The following is a 21,334-nucleotide window of genomic DNA, read 5'->3' as shown; positions in this document are numbered from 1 at the left end:
TGTCTAAGCTGCTGCATGATCTCATTATTTATTTACTGCAGTTTGTATTAAGCTGGTCTGCACGATTTGCATGGCAGGAGCTATTTCTTGAATGTCTGTCTGGGTGTGATTCAGCAAAAGAGGCCCCCACACAGCGATACGAGCACTGTCATCTATAAATGAGAGAATAAGCCATTGACTTACAGATGTACATGAGCTCAATAAGGAGGTCAGTAAAAATGATGCTATGTAGTGAGATGCAGATATATTTTCTGCTAATGTTCCCAAAAGTACTGAGGGTATGGTGGTATCCTAGCTAAGGTGCAATGCAACTAAAACATCCTCCAGTTTTCTGATGTACCTTTGTGTTCTGGCCTCTCGAAATGGAGGAACGACACACCACTAAAGCAATCCTGCCCACCCCTGCCTGCATTCTTAATGCGCTGCTTGTCAGGATCCCCAGGTTGTGAACACGGTTATGGTTACACGGGACTGGCACAGCCGGGACTGGCACCGTAGCCACGCCTGCCTTCTTGCCAAGACCAGGCCAGTCTCCTAGACCCCACTTTCTCTCCGGTCGCGGCCTGCTCACTAAGGTTTCCCAGTATCCGCCGCCATTTTGCACCCGCGCCCGCCACGCCGTTTCCATGGCAGCGGGGAGGCGGGCCCTGCAGTAGCTCAGGCTTCGTCTTTGATTGACGTTCACCGCCAGCGGAAGTCCCGCCCGAACGACGGTCGCCCGGCAACGGCGACGCGTTGGCAATGGAGGCGGCCGCGCTGCCCGCCGCGCTGCAGCTGGCGGCCAGCGGGGACACGGGGCTGAGCCTGGAGAAGCGGGCGGCGCTGGGGGCCTCTCTGCTGCTCCTGCAGCGCGACTACCGCTTCGAGAGGGTCTGGTTCTGGGGCTGCATCCAGGGCGTGCGCGGCACCTACTACATCGCGCAGGGGCTGGGCCCCGACCTCGCTGCGCCTCGCAGCCGCCTCTACAGGTGCTCTGCAGGTGCTCGGAGGGGAGCGCGGGGAACGGGGAGGTCTGCGAGGCCCCGGGAGGCGGGATGGCGGCGCGGGGGACGAGGAGGCTCGGAATAAGGGGGCTGGGGTTGGGGAGCCTGGCCGTGCTCCGAGGGCTGCGGTCCGTATCTCACGGGTCCGTGGCTGACAGCTTGAACTGCGCGGAGTGGAGCCTCCTGCCGCCGGCGACCGAGGAGATGGTGGAACAGGCCGAGCTGCTGAAGGGCCGCTTCCAGGGGGATCCGTCTTTTGAGTACGAGTATGCCGAGGTAAACACAGAAGATGACGAAAATTTCCTGGATGATGGTAAGGAGGTAAATACAGCAAAACGCTTCCCAGCTCTCTTTGCTGCAGTTGTACCCTTTGCACCAAACAGACTGCTCCTCATTTGTCATGAATGGCTGGTGGGTGACAGAAACGGCCTGATTCCACTCATTTGATAATTGGCATTTGTGTCCAGCTGACAAAATCTCCCACTGAGGGGCAGCTCTTTCCTCAGATCCTGTGTGCTTTCAGCTGGACACTGACTGCTACCCTAAAACTTAGGAAAATGAGGATCTGTGGGGCTCTGTAGCTCCTATTTGACATCTGTTTAGAGAGGCTGTTTCTGAGGCTTGTTCTTAGTTCTCAGAATGTTCCTTACAAGATACATACCCTCAACAATCTCCCTGTTCACATCAGGTGGAACATACAGTTTCCTGTCTTCTATCATTGCAACAGATTCTTGATTGAACTCTTCCTTCAGTTATTCCTTTAGATGAGTCTGAGAAATACTATTTCTCCTTTATGCTTTATGCTTTATTATGTGCAATTGGTACAGATCCTGAAAGCGTTATACAGGAACTGCAGGTACCCATTCATACTAAGTATAATAAATAAGCTACTCAAGTAGTTTATTTGAGAGGGAGGAATGGATGAATGAAGGGAGGGACAGTTAATTTTCTGGTGAGTCTAGACTGTTCCTAGCTAGCAAGATATCTTGTCATATCTTATGAAAATAATGTCTGATTGTGATCATCCTTGTGGTGCTGTTGGGCTCCAAGCTGAATCTGTTTTGGTTATATTGTCACATCAACTTTAATTTCAGAAACATCATCAAGGAAAGCCCTGCCTTTAAAATTTGCCTTTTTTTTTTTTTTTTTTTTAAAGCTCACAATCAAGGAGGAGAACCGCCTTGTAGCTACGATAGAACAGATAGACAGAGCAGTTGGTATCATCCCCCGACGTGCACTTATGAAGACTCCTCTTGGGTCTGTGCGTGAAAACAGAAGCTTTGGAGGTAAATTCTCATTGTCTGTATCAGGATCAACTGTACTTTGATCATAAGGGCTGTAGAAGAAGATCAATTTCTCTCTGTATCTAGCTGATGTTTTGATTTCAGCTTTATTTTTTTCCTTGGGTAAGATGAATAGGGAAGAGACAGACCAATGCTACCCCTGCAATTGTGATTCATCCCTTAGAGCTGTGAAGAAAATCATTAATGTTCAGGTGTGCAGTTCAACTGGAAGATGGGAGTAGAATCTGAGTCAATAAACCTGTACTTCCATTTGTCCGTGTATAGTTTATGTGGGTGCTTAGCAATTATACCTGCGCTGAATTCTCCATCTGCATAATGGGATGTAACAGATAGGCACAGAGTTGGTCATGACTCAGAGCCCATTACTTATCTGAGACCACAATTAACATGGTTTGCAATGCACTAGGGAGTCAACTGGAGAAAGCCTATGACTGTCCTGTGCTGCAGACATTAGAGAAACATCATGACAGTCTGTGATGCAATGTACTTCAGCCCCGCACGCTGTATTAATGGTGAGGAATGGCTGTTTGCAGGTCTTTCCTTGATGGAGGCAAAAAAATTAAGTTCGTATTTCCATTTTACTGAGCCTGTTAACTTGAAGAATAAAACCCTGCTGGAAAAGGCTGACCTGGACCCATCCACTGACTTTCTGGACTCTCTGGAACATGATGTCCCACAAGGTAAAGACTTTTTATTTTTTTCATTGTATCAGGAGATACAATGAAAGGGAAGGTTGTCTGCATAGTCTGAGAAATACGATGGAGACGAGGTGTGAGTTACAGTACAGTTGGTATGCTTAGAGGAAGCTCCTGTAATCTGTAAAGGAACTTTATCTTTCCTAAATATTGTACTTAGTTCCTTTTTCAGGCAATTATAAACACCTGAAATAGTAAGAGTACCAGGGCTGTCACATCCTCACTAAAGGTCTTCTTGACCAGAACTTCCCTGCTCTTGGTTTAGCCCTATGTTACCTCCTGGCTTCAGTAAAGCCTGTGACAGAGGTATCTCTATGGGCAGAGATAGCTCCACCTCTGACAGGGAATTCACATGGTGTGAAGTATTTCACACCTCCTGTCCCACCCAATATTGCTCTTCTTTACTTAAGTGGGCTTTCATTAACACTAAGTTTATATCCTTGAGAGACTGGATTGAAAGTTTATTTTGATAAACTGTTAGAAATGCTGTACTAGGGAATAATCTGTCCTCTAGCAGGATTACAGAGTTTAGAAGGAAAAAGAAAGATGTGCATAGTTCACATCACATCTCTACTCTTCTGGACAGCTGTTAAATATAAATATGCTGAAAACCTCATTCAGACATTCCTCCGGTGGGATATTTCTCCAAAGAAATGTTACCAGTTTGGATTTCTGTTACTGTTTTGCTTCTGGAGCAATGAATAGGACCTAGTTTCTCATTCAGAGTGAGAGTAAGTCTTCATATATCCCATGTGGTCTGCAGTTACATTCTTTATTATTGTACTACATTTTTAAGTACAAGTAATTCTCCAGAACTGCTGAACGTCTGTAAACTGGGAGTGACTTGTTATTTGTTTCTAACTGCTTTTTGCTGATGTGATGCCTTTTTGGGTTGGGACAAGTACTTCTACATCCTCTGTCTAGAAAAAAGGTTTGAGTCACAGTCAGACATTGTTTGCTATTTTATTTCTATCCCAGAGCAGCAGAATAGGATAATAACTGTCCTGTGCCAGACTGAATTGGCTGTAAGGAGTGGCAATATATACATAATATACAATATATACATATATTTGTCCAATCTTTCCTTCTCCAAAAAAAGAATGGAGAATGAAACTAGTGAGCTCCAGCCTGAATTCTGAACATTTTTTGACTGTTCAGACTATAAACAGTGTTGAAATGAGAACTGTCCAACTTACTGGTAACGTCCTTGCTGAGTGTCATTTTTTGGAGGTGTGATCCTGAGATACTGTATGTTTTACATATATACTGGCTCACTGAGTTGCCCCTTTTAGACTCAAAAAAGAACACTGCAAGTGGAGTTAGCTATTAGATACTTACTAAGAAAATCTTAACTGCAGTTTCATATAGTAGTTCAGGCGCTGCTACTATTTACATTTTCCCCTCTTTTTTTTTCCTGGGATTTGTGATAGGGGAACTCCTTACTTTTGTGAGATTTGCAGGCACAAGGCCACTGCAGCAGTAGATGAATCTGTAGTGCTTTCTGTCCACTGGAAAATGGGCATTGAGGGTTAAGATCCAGAAGGCTAATTTGCATCAGAGAGCTGGGTTTAACTTCAGCTGTGATGAAGAATGGCAGCTTCTAAAGATCAGAGATCTCATACTGCAGTTTCCCATCTAGTTAAAAGGACAAGGCAACTGGCATGTCATGAAGACATGGAAAGGGTGGTTTCGTGGAAGTCTTTAAATCAAATCTGACTTGTAGCTTTATCTTCCCAGTAGCAGATGGAAAGTAAGGCTCAGCCATGTCATTGTCATGTTTGTCTTCTTGGTTTTACTCCTGAGGTTTGTATAAGCATGAACCTTTGCCCTCTTCCTGGGAGGCTGTCACTGTTAATGTGGTTCTCAGTCTCCTCAAAAAAGGTTACCTGTGAAAGACTACCTGAGCTCAAATTTAGCTGAGTGCTTCTTAATGGAAGAGTAGGAGATTCATCATGGTGCCTCTGCAGCTCTGGCTGTATTGTCCTGCTCTTTTTAGATTGAACCTGGGAATTGATGGGATGAGCTTGTCAGACTAAGGAAATAAAAACTGATTACAGGATCAGCAAAGCATATAGCTTCTCTAATTGCACTCTGTCATATGCAGATAGGAGCTCTGACGTTAACGAAAGATTAACCCACCTTTTTAACAACCGTTCAGGTTGCCTGAAGTATTGGTTGCTTGCAAAAATGTAATGGAAAAGAAAAAGAACATGGGACAGTCACAAGCTTTGCACTGATTTTTATCAGCACAGCTCTGCCAAGGTCTCTCATTCTTGGTTGCAATGCAAGCCTTTTGAACTTTGGTTCTTGGATCACTTTCTTCCAACTCTGCCAGTGCATATTAGTCCTGGCTTAGAGCAGACAATGCTTTTTCTATTTCTTGACATGTTGTTTGCAGCTCTGGCAAATCCCCACATTTTGACCTGAAGGTTTTTCCTGCCTTTTTTGGTGGGATTCATTTCTTGAACAGTTGTTATCAGAATCAAAGCAGGAGTTCCCAAATATATCGCATCCAGAATAGACTGTGACCTGAAACCAGAATTGTTTTTGCCCTCAGCGTATATATCTAAAAAGTAGACTAGTTGGTGAGTGACATCTTGGTGGTGTTCCCAACCTTTATTTGCTAGAATTCCAGTAGTCTCTTAAAACACCAAAAGAACAGGACTGAGGGATGAAAGGCTGATTTTCCCTGTCTAAAAGTAACAACTCTGTTGGAACAGTTTTCTTTATTAATTGGAGACTGAGCATCTGTGACAGATGTCAAGGAGGTAACTGTCATAAAATGTATGGCATGTCATTATTGGAGAGCAGAGGTGTCTTACAGAATGGAAAGTTGGAGGCAGAGAGAAGATTTTATATGACAGCTGAGAGGTGGGAAGAAAGGAAGTTAAACCCAGATTGAATAAAGGATGCAATGATAAAAGCAAAGAGTTTAGTGCAAGACTGCAACAACTGGAGTTTTATAACAAAACTGTCCGCCACCCTTATCTTTAATGGTAATATCGCTGGTGATTGCAGGTTCCAGATTCTGTCTGTCTATCTACGTGGTTATCAGTGTACTTTAAGAGTTCAGAATATGTTGCTGGTCCTCTCCTGATCATACTGTGAGTCTGTCTGGTTTTCATGGTATCCCAGCTCCCTCAGGCAAGTGACTGTGTGACTTAGTTTTTATTTTAAAAAAATAATTAAATAATTATATATATATATAAGTGGGGAAAAAAGTGGGAGAATGTGAACACTACTGTCTTAAAAGCAAATTCAGTCTGCTTCCCCCTTTAAGATTTCCTGTTCTCTAAGCAAAAATCATGAATTCGAGTGGCCTGACTCAGGATTTTTGAACATGGAGGGAATGTGATACTGATCTTCTGTCATCGCAGTATCAGATCATGCAATTCTTCATTCTGATCCAAATGGCCAGCTGGCCAAAATGTTGCATGCCGGGATCTGTAGGTTTTGCTAGCCATATGTCTGCATTAAAGATAAGCTTGTTTGCTCTAGTCTAAGCAGAGAATTTGCTTAAATTTATGCACAATTGGATGTAGCCTTTGAGCTGCTGGCAGATTGCCAGCATGGTCTTTTCTATTGCAGGGAGTTCAGCACCCTGGGCAATAGCATTTCAGGAACTAGACTTATGGCAGTTTTACATATGCTTGTAGCTAATATAATAGCAAAGCAAACAGCAATAATTTTTAGCATGCCTACAGCATTTTCACTTGACCTAATGTGTAGCAATGAAACAATAGTCAATTGTCACGCACTGGCATGGTGGGGAAAGTGAAAGAGGAAGGATGATTTTAATGTGATCATGGTACTAGCTCAGGTACTACCTCATACATTCTGTATGGAGGTAGGAAGAGGATGGGATAAAGCCATTGAATGGAAAGCTGGGGAGGAAGTAAAATAGGGGACAGAGAATTGAGTTCTCAGACACTTTCAAACTACTCTTCAGGAAAAAAAAATAAGTTGACTGTGAAGGTTTGTGACAGATTACCAACACAGAACAGTTTGAAATGGAAATAAGGAAGACCAACAGGGCACTGTTAAGCGCTGATGCAGAAGGGACCTATGTCAGAGGAGAGAAAAAGGGGAGAAAAAAAATGTAGATACAAAAACATAAGTTGAAATAGACTTTCTACGAGAAGAGTTTATTAGAAAGTCATGACTTCCAGTCAAGAAATAGCAACTTTTGGCAGAAGGCCTACCAGGTTCATTGGAAACTGGTGATGTAAAAAGAAGAATTAGAATTGAAAAACAGTATAAAAGGAAATGCAGAAAGTTGGGAACAATTAATGATTTATATAAGTGGAATTTATGATGAGTAGAAAATGACAGAGGAAACCAGAAGAATAACCTGGAGTAATCCATGGCTGTCGAGTTTGAAAACTGTAGGAAGGAATTTTTCAAGTATATTGAGAGGAAAGAAAGCACAATAACAGTACTGGTATCTTTCATTATATGGTGATGGTAAAATGGCTGATAAGAATGTGGAAGAGCAGAAATGCTCAACAGTTTTGTGTGTGTGTGTGTGTGTGAGTTTGTTTGTATTTAGATTGAAACAAAAATATGGACTTGTATCAAATGAAGACAATAAAATACCATTTCAGACACTTTTCTGACTATTTGCTAGGGGAGAAAATAATTAGCTAACCTTTACTGTGGGCCAAAAAAAGGAAAATGGCAGAGCCAAATGAGTTACTCCTGAATGTATTATCTCAGCATGCTTCTGGCATAATTACGATGCTAACCTTTAATTAATTCCAGCACTGCACACATGCTCCCTAAACTGCTTTTGATTTGTAGTTGTGATTCAGAAATCACTGAATGGGCGTGTTCCTGGCAGAGAACAGAAGGGGCTTCAGTTGGGACCAGTGTCAGTACTGATATTCTTCAGCGTATGGGCTGGAAATGTGGGACTGGTGGAGAGATGAGTAATGACAAAGGTGGGACAGTTACAATGACCTGGCAAACCTGGCTTACTACACTGAAGTATATTTTGATGTAGCTAACTACAAAATCATATATCCAGGAACAGGAAGTGCAAGTCAGACTTTGAGAATTGTATTTGAGAAGCTGTGGCTTTGAGGAGAAATCCAGGCACAACCTGCTAAACATGAGCTCCCAGTCTGATGTTGAGACCTAAAAGGCTAATATGATCTGCAGATGTATAAACAAGGGTGTAGCAAATAGGAACTGGGAGGTGACTTTACTTTTGCTAGATTACTGTGGGATCAGGACTGTATTATTGCACATTGCAAAACTGGAGAGGCTGCAGAAAAGAGCCACAGAATGATTCAAGGGCTGGTGAGAGACATAAACAATTCAATCTGTTTATCTCACAGAAAAGAACATGAGAATGACTGTGCTACACTGCATAAATACTCAAAGGATTTTAAGTATTGGGTACTGAATTCTATTTAGTACAGCAGAGAAAACCATAACAGGAACCAGCAGATGGAAATTATAGCCAAGAAAAAAAAATAATTGAAAGGAAAAATTTGGTAGAAATCTAACCAGTGAAATGGTTACCTGCTAGCAGCGTGTATCCTAGCTAAATGAAAATATAAGTTAGTGGCCCCAGATGTGATAACTGAGTTCAATTTGATGGCCAGTGGTACGTAAGTTTCCAAAACAGATGATTTCCTGGCATGCCTAGCTGTAAACATGATGACAGCTATGGAGAACCGTGTTTGGCTTTTTCAATGCCAGTGTCAGTGACACAAGTGTGACAGAGAGGTTCTTGAGACAGTGACTCTAAGCACGGGACTCTCAATACATCTGGCTTTGCTTCCTGAACTATGTGCACTTAAAGAATATTGAGGAGATTCCCCATTTATCACTGTCCATCATGGAGGGTGAACCGAGGAGCTGAGACTTCCTCAGATGTAGTTGCTGACTCCATTGCAGGAAGAGGTTTTATAGCACTGTTCTAAACAGGTGTATAATGGCAAAATGGATCATAGCAAGCCATATCTGCTCCGTGTTTCAAGATTCAGCTAGAGGAGGGGGAGAATTGCCTAGAAAAAATATTTAATTTCTTCACCCAAAAGTGTGCTGTTTTTGGAGTGTTCCTCGTAAAGCATTACAGACAAAGTGATTTGTGACTATTTCCTTGACTGAATACTTTGGGCACTAGCCTTTCTGTAAACTTCCTTAACAGTAGCCTGGGTTAGAACACTAACCTTCTGTCCTCTGAGCTTCATTAGCACACTCTTTATCGGTTTAGCAAAACTGATAGGGCATAATGGGCCCTTGAAGATAGAGAGGTTGTGTTTTTAAGTGAGGGAGAGTTTCTTTTGACCACTCTTAACGGCCATTTTGGTAGCTTCATTTTGGCTGTCCCAAAAAGCCCAGATGCTGGGCAAAAGAGGTCCAGGAGACATGAACCTGCTTTATCTCCATGCATTAACAGAGCTAATTAACTCCCTTTTGGACCGTCCCCCTCAGGCGATTAATCCCCTATCAGCCTCTGTCTCCAGCCATTCGAAGAGTTTGTGTCTGCAGAGGTATTTACAACCCCAGCTAGCCAGCAGAGAGCAAATCGGCCTGTTATCAGGGCTCTAAGACAAATGGCTGCCTATCTCCCCAGTGGCCTTGCAAAATCCAGCAAAGTGCTGCGCTGTGCTGGCCACCTACTTTCACCCAGCCTCCCTTCTCCGCTAACATTTCACAGATGTGACCTGAGCCCTCCCCTTTCATTGCTTAACAATAAGCAGCACCTCCCCAGCTCTGTGAAAGCCGAGAGCAAGAGCACTTTACTTCTTAGCCTGCCAAGAGCCACACGGGGACAAGGCTTTTCAAACTGTCTCACTGAAATCCAAAGGAACAGACCCATAGTGAATGAGAAGACTGTGCTGCACGTTAGCAAGCAAAAAATGAGGTAGCCAAAATGTAAACCAAAATACTAAGTGTGGCTCCCAGCTATCCTCGTACCCGTTTCGGAGATGCGATCCTTAGGCTCAGTGAATCTGTAAAACTGGGCGATGGTATTGCTTGGAGTTACCTGATATAAACGGTGTTGACAAACAAGCTTTATAACACAGTGGTACAGACGGAGTATAATAGATGAGTGTGGATCAGAACTGCTGGTGATTTTCAGATGTAGGAGTGGAACTGAATAGCTGGTTTAGTGAGTTATTAATTAAATCATGGTTTTTATTTTGTCCGGTACCTGTATTTCTCTGTTAAAGCTGAACTCAGCCATCCCTAGAAATAATTCTAGGGTAGCTGTAGATGTTATGCTCCAGCAGGGTGCACTATGGTGCCAGCATTGTCAGTGTTGAGCCGGAAAGGAAACCACGGGAAAGTAAAATGAGAAAGAAAAGCGCCAAGAAGAGGATCAGAATGAGGAGAGGGTAAAGCCTGAGCTTCCAGATTGTGTGTGGTGTAAAAACATACTGAACTGTGTATGAAGAAGAGATCCTGTCTCTTCCAAAAAAAAAAAGCATTCTGAGTATCGTCAGTGACCAGAGGTGTGCAGTGGACGTGTGTAAACACATAAGCATGTTTCTTGCTTCATCCAAAAGTAGACATTGATCATTTCTGCTAGTAATGTATGATCTGGGAAGCCTTCAGTGGTTACTAAAACCACTCCCACAGTGACCCAGGAAAGTTACCTGGGAGCAACACAAGACACTGTCCCTCCCTAAAGGTGGGGTGCTTACCAGCTCAGGAGTTCAGTATCAATCTGAAACCTCTCATGTGGCAGCACAGCAGGATTCCAGAGCCAGCTACTATTATATCTTTAGATTGGCTGTCAATGATCTGCTTTGATTTCTGGAAAGCAGTCTGTTTTCTTTTGGATTTATGTCTACTGGTAATAAAGCAGCACATTCACTACTTTTGGGTCTTAGGTCTATATCACCGCAGGGGTCTTGTTTAGTCAGAGACCTTGAGTGAGTTTATACTGGATCAGGGCTGACCATCAACTCTGCTGTGGTGAAGTCTTTCACTCTCCTGACTGCTGTGGTGAAATAATGAGGACAGAAGCACGGTCTTTATAGCAACTTTCCAGGGATTGCATTTTAAGTCTGTTCCTCGTCAGTAAAACAAAACATTGCCCACCCTGTTTCTATTTCAGTTCTTGGTTCCCTGGATGTGAAAAGGAGATGAACTTCTTACTGAACTGATGGAGAAAAAGGCTGCTAAAGCCTCTGAACCAGTAGCTGTATTTTGATCACTGCACCAGTCAGCCTTGAACTAAACCATTTTTTTCTAGATAATGATGAAAAATTACATGAAGGGGGAATCCTAGGATCGTCCATTTGTCACTGGATGTCAGAATGAGCCCTAAGCAGGTCAGCTTTTGCTAGGAGTGATCTATTTCTGAAGGGGCTCCACATAAGGAATGGCAGTTCCTACCTCTGCACTGACTGGCATTGGTGACAGCATTGCATATGGCTTTCCTCTTCTGTTTGCTGCTCCTTTGGCTGCAAGAACTTCTGCAGGAAGAGAGTCAATAGACATTGTCTGGCTTTGCTATAAACAAATATCACATGGATTAAAATTCTGCATGCTGAAGAGGTGTGTAGCTGTGTGTTGATGGAAAAGGATGAGGGACGGTTGATCTTTAGGTATATGTACAGCACTTGTAGCGTGCATGTGTTTCTAAGCTACTATAGGTACTAAAAGATGCTTGGCCATCTTTAGTGTTCAGAATTAGCTCTAATATTAACACAAATATCCTGTGCTGTGGACAGTCTTCTCAGAAACTCTTCAGGTAATTTGGGCCAGAATTCGTATCTAGCCTAGTGTGAAAACATCCACTGTTCATTATCTGTGCCATCTGTTCTTCATCCAGAATCCTTTTAACTAGACATGCTAACTTGATGATGAGGTAAGAAGTACAGCTTGGGGACTGACAGGGTTTGTAGCTTTGCCTCTCCTTCAGGACAGTGAATTGGATGTGCTCTACGCATTCAGTGGATTCTGAATCCCAGCATTTAGTGCTTTGTGTTCTCTCAGAATTCAGAGATCAATGTGAGGTTCTTTGCCCCTAATCCAGCCCCTGTTCATCATTATCACCTTCTCAAAGTGGCCAGTGCTTTGTTATCAGGAGAGGCAAGATCTTACAAGGTGGTCATAATCTCCTCTGAGAGTCAGACAGATATTCTCCTTTGGGTAAGAAAGTGACAGTGACCGAAAGCTCTAGGGGAAGATGGCTAGAACAAAGCTGTCCATTGCATCCTTTCATCAAACTGTTAATCTTTCTTTCAAAGACATCACATTTGTTTGGTGACAAAAGCCCCAAAGAAGCTGTATTGAGCCTGAAATCCTGTAGCAAGATTTAGAGGAAGCGTCTTTCATTCAGAGTGGGGAGGAGCAAAAGACTCCTTTTTCTTCCTTCTAACCAATGGGCTCACAGAAGTCCACGAAGGTGACGGATTAATGCAGGGGCTCCCCAGGTAGATGCTACGTGACTCCTGGCACGCTCCAAAAACGTTTCCACAGCGACCAGCTGAACAAGATATATGGTGTGTGACGGGATCCAGCGTAAACCTGTGCTGTGGAAGGAGAGTGCTTTGCTGCTCTGAGATATTTCTAAATTTACTCCCGAAGACTTGAGATACAGTTGATCTATATTTTAGTTGTCAGAATCCTAACAGAAGGGATTTGAATTAGTTTTTCCTGCTCCTTAGAAGTTTTGATTCTATTGAGTATATTGTCTTCCTGTTTCCTCTAGTGAACAGTTCATTCCAAATCTATTCTGGATGCTTTCTATGCTAAATCTACATCTTTTTCTAAACATTAAAATTGTAAGAAAAAAAAAAAAAAAGCTGGTAGCAGAAAAGGATTCTAGTTCTGTTCTAATTATCAAATGGATTTAGAACTAATGGACAAAATAACGGCACTAAAAGGGAGGCTGTAATTAGATGCGCAGTGCTTCTGTGTTAGCTTTTTCAGTGCTTCCCATCCTTTGCTTCTCATTTATGTGTGTATTGTCCCTTCTTTTCTATCAGTGTTGCTGGCTGTGCAGCCAGATTCCAGCTGGAAAAATAACTTTATTTTTTACTACACTATTTTGCAGCCAGATTGTTTCCCTGACCTGGTTCACTGAGCAGTAAATAAAATGCTTTTGCAGTCTTTATGACGGAAGGGGTTATGAAGGTGGAAATAAAGGTTTGAGGGCAGAGGCTGCTTCAGCTGAATTAAGCAGCACTGCTCTCAGATGTCTAGGTATGGCCTGAATTTCACCCTATATAAGGCACCTGAATATTGTGAGTCTGGGACAAAGCTGCAACCTCTGAATCCTCCTTGTCAGCAGGAAGAGGTACTTCGTGTGTAACCAAAAGGCTTAGGTCTATCTTAATCATTTGTGCTGCATCGGTGTTCCCAGTGGGGAAGGGTAATGAAGAGAAAAAGTCTCTGAAGTAAAATCATTTTCCTTTGAGGTTTGGGAATGGTCATATTTGTGTGTCAAAGATGTGGCAGCCATTAGGATGATGCAGCAGCCTCCTGGCAGCATTTGACTGTTTATAAGCTCCACTTTCCTGGCTCTGGTAGCTTTTTAAAATAGTTGTGAATGCGCAACCAGTCTGTGTTTCTATTTAATTATTATTAAATAGTTACATGGGGAACTGGAAATATTGACAGCAGTGTTAACATATGGGGTGCAGGTGGTGTGTCAAGCAAATGAAAGATTTAGTTTGCAGCCAGTAAGTGGCATGGAGTTTGTGCCCCACATAGTGCTTGTATGTGTCCTTATGTTGTTAGGCTGTGCATGAAATGTCTGTGCGGGGAAACTTGTTGAGAGCCAGAGGACAGTGGCCTTTCCTTACAGCTGCTCCGCTTTGCAATTAATCTTTGTTCCCTTCATACAGCAAATTAGAGGTAGGAAGCTCTTCCCAGCATAGGATTTTCAGTCAGAGGGAAATAGAAGCTAAATCCTGCAGTTGTAATATAACTTTGTCAGAGTTAAGTGCCTAGGGTCACACAACCAACCTGCAGCTGCTTTTGCAAAGGGAAATAGTTACGTTCCCCCTTCCTAAGTGTTATTATTTGTCCAGTAACTCAGTACTCAGTACTTCACTCTCACTCAAGATTGACTGTGGCAAGACACATTATAACCTGCTCTCGCAGCAGTGTATAGTGGGAAGTGTAGCCACAGCGTAGCTGCTTTTCCCTTGAGACATTTCCTTCTTTGAAGAATCGATAATATCAGTTTTACAACCCAGTGTGAGCTTTCACTATGCGGAATCCCTTGTCAGGCTGTCTAGCTTTTAGAGCTGTTTCTTCTCAAGCCTACTCTGAAATGAGGCACTGCTGAGTCACCTCCAAAGCAGCAATGTTATGAGAGGCCATACTGAAAGTGGACCAGTTACAGCAGGAAAGTTCTTCTGCAAACAGACCTCTTAAAAGGCTTTTATTTAAAAGCTGATGCCTCATGCACCCTCTTGCCTCTGAATTAAAAGATTCAGCCCGTAGCTGAGACAGACATGGGGGATGAGACAGGGATTTCTATTGGCGACTGCAAAGGAAGAAGAAGCTGAGAAGGAGGTTGACTTTTGAAATTCAGCCCTGGTGTCCTGGCAGCTGTTGAAGGGCCATAAAAAAGGCAGTGGTTTAACACTGGGTGAGCATCAGGATCTTCAAAGCGCTTTCTTGTTTGGGAAAGATGTAAGGAACTCCTCAGAATTCCTGCCTGTGTTTGGAGGGGTGGAGGCTGTAGCCTGCTCCGAAGGGGGAATAGGAAGCTCCAGATCTTCTTCCAGCAGATATTTTTCCCATGCTCTTTCCTCCCACACAGCAGCTCCCTCCCTTCCCTTCTGGAGCAGCAGCAGGCAATAGTTTCAGAACAGTGTTTGGCTGTCTTAGGTTTGCAGGGTGCAGCTTAAGAACTTGCTGTTTTGAAAAAATATATTTTGAAGAACAGAAACCTTACTAGAGCAGTGCTGCTGTGAAAAAATCTCTAGTGTGAGAGCAATGACCTTTTGGAGTTCCCCGTACCTCATCAGGCTTTGCATGATAAGTGAAGTTAACTCTGCTGCTTAGTTTAGGGCCAGTACAGGCTGCACCCTCACACCCAGATGCTATTTAAAGGCAGTATTTAACTCCAGGAAAGCCAGTTCTTACTTGCAATCTATTAGTTCTAGTTGTATTCCCCCCAATGCAAATAAAAACTCTCTCTATATTTTTTTTATTTTATTCCTGACAACTTCTATCTAGATGTGTTGGTATACCATAGAGATTGATGTTCTGAGCTTCCCGGTCTCACATTAGGAAACACTTTGCCTGAAACAGGAGTAATGATATGCCAGTGTTAGAAAGGATTTGAACGCTGCATCCCACTTCATTATATTAATACAGACCTACACCTACCTATGTAATGATTTTACTCATTAAATGGTAAGAACCACTGATTATAGCAGGGAAGCTTAAAAAAAGAAAGAAGATAAATGAAGCATATAATTTTCATAATTCCCCTGATTCTTTTTAATACCATACTACTGAATGTATTTCAAAAGTTTTCTCTTGAAGGAGAAAAAAGGAATATTCATTTTAAGCTATTATTTTATACTGTTCATTAGCTATTGATTAAGAGTTTTAGAGTGATTTATGACATCATTATTTAGAACTCCTACAAGAAAAGTAGTCCTGACAAAGCGTCATGTTCAAAGATTGATTATGAGATTGGAGCTGTGATGGAAGAGAATGCAATTGTCTTGGGTCTTTCATGGAGAACGACCACATCTCTTTTGAGTTCAAATATTATCTTTGTTTTCTAGACTATTTCTTTGAATGCAGCTAACATGGTGCGGTATGGAAAAAAATCAGTACTAAGATACTAGACTGCAATTCAACTAACATTTAGAGAAAAGGTTCAAAAAAAGAAGGCAGGTTCCAGAACTTGATTGTGATGTCTTCTTAGAAGGCAATGCCAGCTCTGTGTTTCAAACACAGTTTCTGAATGAGTTTTGTGCTCTGTAGAAGTCTAGTCTGGAAAAATATACTGAATAAATTACCTTTGATAGCTGCAATAGAGAAATCTCCCAGCGATCTGCTTAGTAAAAAGTGAGAGGTGGCATTGCTGCTGCTGTTTGGCTCTGCAGAATAAATATTAGCTCAATGACTGGTCATCATCGTGGCTGAAAACAGGATCTGAGTGCAGATGGCATTAGAGCTTCAAGGCATTTACTTCTCATTCTTTCAGTATGTAGTAGTCTAGCTAGTAGTCTAGTTGGGATTGCCCTCAAGTACGCTGCTTGCTTTGCTCAGATCCTCGTTTCACAGGAAGACTTGTGCACACTCACAGGGATCAGAGAAAAGCTGTGAAGTATAAAATATTCCCTAAAGGTCTTGTGTTTATGAAATGATGAATCTGAGTCCTTTGAGAGATTGCAGCTAGATAGAAAATGAAGCAGTTGTCCATCACAGTCTTCAGAGATCTAGCATAAAGGCGTATGAAGCTGTCGTCCATTACATCTATCAATTTCTGCCAGGTCTGAAGGTGTATAGGAAGTTCCTTTGATCAGCAGAATTAATTGCTGATTACTCCAGGGAGATTGATAAGCCTCTGTGACGCTAGATACACATTCTGAGGAGATCATGGATTCATGTGCTATATTTCCCCTGAGCATAGATAAGTGGATTTAATCAATCAGAACTTGATTTACTATATCTTCTCTGTGAACTTATCCAACAAAAAAGCCTGAATCCAAATGTGGGAACTGAGAGCATTGGCATCTTTGTCTTCCCTCTCACCTTCCCCACTTGTCATGCTCCAGGTATTTCTTTTTGTTCTTGACTACAAATAGTTCGGGGCAAAGCATTCACCTGTGTACATGAACATGTATACACATATACATAAGCTATCACATGTACTGAAGGTGCTGGATGCTTCCATTATATTGGGAGGCATCAGCAAACTAGATGATCCCCAGGGGCTTTCACCATTCAGCAAGGCAATATACAATACTATCCTGGACAGACTTGCTTCTTGGATGATTGGTTCAGAGTCAAAGACAATGGGAGTTCTCCATTCCATAGCCAGAGAAAGTCTTTCAACAGTTTACAGTCTTCCATCACGTAAAGCTGCAGCAAGAACCACCAGTATCTAGATGGAGGGCTGCAGATCTTTTCTGCAGGCTGAAGCTGCAAAAACCCTGCACTGAAAGAAAAGTCGGTTCAGTGTTCCATGGAGAGTTATTTGTCACAGTTACATTCAGACCTATTTGTTTTCCACTTATCCAACGCCTTCAAATATCGTCTAGCCTAGTGCTGGCAGCAAATGCTGAAAACTTTAGAAGAAAAGTTCAAGAAGTTGTTTGAAAGATTCTACTTTGACAGCAGATGGCTGTAGTACTTCAGTCATAGGCTTCAGTCACTGGATGATCTGCCTTGTCCTGGAAGTGTTCTTCATCTAGACCTCCACATGATTCAAGTAGTGAAGTTGCTTAGGTACCTGTGGATTTTGTAGAAGACTCAGTCAGTCATAGTGCGTGATCTCAATGGCTGAACCATAGTGTGTGCATTTATTCCAGCTATGACAAAGATCCATTCCAATTTGTTTCCCTATGACTGGCACTGGAGAGGCTGCATGGGAGACTTGGGAGTGTCTTGTATGAAACCACGCTAGATGGTTTTTGCTTTTATGCTAGATCTCTGAAGACTGTGATGGATAACTGCTTCATTTTCCTACCATCAAGTTGCAATCTCTCAAAGGACTCAGATTTGTCATTTCATAAATACAAGACCTTTAGGGAATATTTTATACTTCACAGCTTTTTTCTGATTCCTGATTCTATATCTAGTTTTATGCAATTTATAGAGACACTAATTCATGTTTTAAGTAGGAGCTGCACAATAATTCTTCCTGCAGTAACTTGCAGAAATGCCATACACCTGTACTGATCCTGCCCTGCATTAAATAGCGAGTGCTTTACTTTATGGCGATTCCAGTTGTTTGTCTGTAGCGTAAACAAGGAACTGAGTCAGAAGTAAACTCTTCAGTGCAAAAATCTCCTAAGTCTTTAAAGACTGTTAGTATCTTTTTTGTACTTCCACACAGTTAGTTTATCAGAAAGTTCATTGACTGTCACAGAAGGTGAAGGGGTACTTGTGGTTCATTTGATTCCATCTCTGCACGTAACTAAGACAGACTGGAAAGGATACCAGGTCAAAGACCACACAGGAATTATGTTGTGCATATATAACATATATACCATACCTGTGGAACTTTCTACTGAAAGACAGGAAAAAATCTTGTCCAAGAAACTTCCGAAAAGAACAGAAATATGAAGAGGACAGGTATCAGGTGCTTGGAACAATTCATGACACCTGGTGTTACAGGACTTTGAATTGTGTTATTCCTTTATCATTCTGCAGACATCATATATACATTTGCTTTCAACATCCCTGGTCATGTTCCTCCTCCTTCAAGAAATCAACTTTTGTTAGCTGTTAAGTGGGTAAGAGACTACACGTACTGTAAATGTGCAAAAGATTGAAGACATGCAAATGGAGTGCCCAGCTAGCTCCTGCTTTTTGACTGCCAGGCAAGCCAAACAGTATGTACTTTCTGCATCTGCTGGCAGACCACATACAGAGCTTCAGGAGTTGCAGTCAACCCCTGGATTCCTAGACCATATATCATGGAGACCTCTTGTAGGATCTTGTGATGTTTAAGCCCTTCAGCCCTCCATCAGATGCAATTGGCCAGGAGTTGGAAGTTACTGGGAGAGGGAGGATTGGCAGCTGGCAGCAATCATAGAAGTCCTTCTCCAAGCTAACCATGACAAGATAAGCGTGAGTCATAGTATAAACTGAAGACCCCAGAATTATCTACAAGAATGAGTATCTTCTAACTGACCCAAAACATTATGGGCTTTCTGCTTACTCTTGAATTGGCAATTTTTAGCTCACCATATAGGCTCAGCACTTGACTGTAGGCCAGTAGTATCCAGACAGCTCTGACTTTTATTTATTTATTTATTTATTTTTAAAATTTGGGTCTACTGCTTCTGCTTTTAAATGGGGATTCAGCAGAAATCTTCTTCCCTATACTGCAGCATCTAGGCATTTGGCACTGAAGATGTTATTTTCTTCTCCAGGAAGCTTCTTAACCCAGCACTGAATCTAAATTGGTGCTCTAGCCCCCTTCACTCTGGCATTGTTCCTAGACTGTTGTGTCAAACACAAAACAATATTCAGTGGCTCAGAGCTTCTTGCATCCGGGAGAAATTGCATTTTCACACTTTCCTCTGCAAAGCCAAGGCAAAATTATTGCCGAGACTAATTTCTTTGCCCCTACTACGTACATCCTTGTCAACGATGAAACCAAAAAAAAGTGAAGAGAATTAATGTTTTCTGTAAGTTTCTGATGTAGGAAGCATCCTGCTTTTAGCTTTCTTTTCTTCCTTTGTCAGTTCCTGCATTAGAGAAACGAGTCTTCCCTGAAGTGCCTTCTTCTTCCCACTACTAATGCTACCAGTCTGAAGAAATTTCATACCTGGGCAAATTCACAGGATTGTCATTTAGCTAGTAGCTGGACCAAACAGGTACCAGGGCTTGCTAAAGTAACTGCTGCCCAATAAGCAGCAGCCAAGCAGTAGCCTCTCCTAGAGATAAAATATACAAATCTGGAGCTCCAGGGGATCCTTCCTGTGATCCATGTGACACTACTGTTAGGGCTGTAGGACTGTGCTAGTGCAAAACCAGACACGTGGAAATAAATGCAGCCAGTAATGCAGAACTGCCAAAAGAAGAAAGGACATTGAGGTTTTTGGTCTGATTTTCCTTTTTGGGTGCTAGGAACTCCAATATATTGATGCAGCCTTGTGTACTGTTTAACAGTTGGGCAGAACCCACCGCAGTCCTTCTCCCTTGCCCCAGGAATTCAGTCTTTCTTATTTGCAGTGACACATTAGCTCATGCTCTCTTACAGGCTCCTGGACTGTCCAGCTTGAGAAGGGATGCACTGTCGTGGTGTTGAGAAGTCTGCTGTGGCTTGGACTGACATTCTACCATGTCCCAATGACTAAGCAATATGGCTACATCTACTGTGGCACTGGCGAGAAGAACTTAGATCTGCCTTTCATGCTGTGAAACACTTCTCTAGGATGGTCACTCAAGAATATTCAGAATTTATATTTGGTAGATTTTTGTTTATAGCTTATTCTACTAAACGCATTAAACCTCTGCACTGTAAGCTGGATTCTTTTGCGCCTTGATTCTTTTCCTAGGATTTCACAGTATGCAATCCTCAACTCCTGATTAAATTCCCTGTAATGTGCACTACAGATCCTTCCATGAAGGGCTAAGACTTAGGTCAGAAATCAAACCTTGGCCATCTGATTGTGTACAGAGACATGATGCTTTAAACAAAATCTCATCTGGAGAAACATAAATGAATGCCTGCTGTCACCCATGAATGCCAAACAAAAGCAGAGTTTTTGCTTTGTAGTCAGAGTAAAAAGCTGTTGCTTACTCTAAGGGACCATGAAGACAAGAGTGTGTTTTGTTTTTCAGGTGTTAGGCTTCACAAAAATTAGTGTGGTCTTTCCAGCTTATTTCACAAAACTTTAGAAAAAAAACTAACTGTAGGCATCATCAAGTTGTTTGCAAAACTTTCTCATTTAGGTTCATCTCAAGGCTTTATCCAGTGACATTTCTGTTAGCAGAACTCACTGAGCACAGCTACCTGGGCTAGAAAACATATCCACTTCCATTCACAGGAGAAGGAAAAATCTTTTCCTTTCTGAAGGACTGAAGGTTTCAAAGCTTCATAAAACAGAGATGGCCAGCCCAGAGATTTTAGAATGTCAGTTCTTTCCCAAAGTCAAAACATCTTAGCCAGCTCAAGGGGCTTAATTCAGGGCTTCCATTTCACAGAAGCAAAAAACAAACAAACAAACAAACCCATTATAAACTAATTTGATTTCCCAGGTAACATGGGTTTATCCCAATCCTTTGTTCCTGTCCATATCAGTAAGTATTAACTGATGATTCTGATGCAAGCAGTACATATAAAAGGCTGTGTTGATTTGTAGCTTTCAGATAAGTATCAAAGAAATGGAACCAATAATGACCCTAATAATTTAATAAGCCTTTCATATGAGGCCCTTAATTAGCACTTCTTAAGTGAAATGATCAGTGGAAGTTGCATACAGATTTTATACAAGGAGAGAAACCTTTTACTTACGGGGTGGAAAATTATGCACATCTGTCAGCCCAAAACTATCCTGAGAAGGACACTCATCACTGACATGGAAAATGTAGAAAATACATTTGCAGGGAGAAAAAGCAAGTCCAGTTGTCAAGAATATCAACATTCTGTATTTGCTTGATTCAGGAAGGATGCACAAGCTAGGAATACTGAAGTGGATGTGTAAGAAATACACATACCTGCCTGCCACTG

General features: G+C 42.1%; 1 protein-coding gene across 25 annotated transcripts in view; it reads left to right on the top strand.

The window, feature by feature from the left end:
- The first annotated feature begins 693 nt into the window (after window positions 1-693).
- Window positions 694-21,334, top strand: part of RSPH9 (radial spoke head component 9) — an 80,349-nt gene continuing 59,708 nt past the window's right edge. For 24 of the 25 annotated variants that reach the window (XR_014882085.1, XR_014882086.1, XR_014882084.1 and 21 more), the window contains exons 1-4: window positions 695-968; window positions 1,142-1,304; window positions 2,140-2,269; window positions 2,821-2,967. Coding sequence is in view for 2 of the 25 variants with exons in the window: in XM_085219493.1 (XP_085075619.1) it covers window positions 742-968; window positions 1,142-1,304; window positions 2,140-2,269; window positions 2,821-2,967 (667 nt within the window). In the remaining 23 variants the exon portion in view is untranslated. Of the gene's footprint in view, window positions 969-1,141; window positions 1,305-2,139; window positions 2,270-2,820; window positions 2,968-19,861; window positions 20,132-21,334 lie in introns of those variants that run through there. The other variant, XM_010706897.4, reaches the window with a different exon arrangement.

This window comes from Meleagris gallopavo, chromosome 2 (assembly GCF_905368555.1).
Source record: "Meleagris gallopavo chromosome 2, MGAL_WU_HG_1.1, whole genome shotgun sequence".
Taxonomy (NCBI): domain Eukaryota; kingdom Metazoa; phylum Chordata; class Aves; order Galliformes; family Phasianidae; genus Meleagris; species Meleagris gallopavo.
This window is presented reverse-complemented; position numbering and strand designations above follow the sequence as displayed.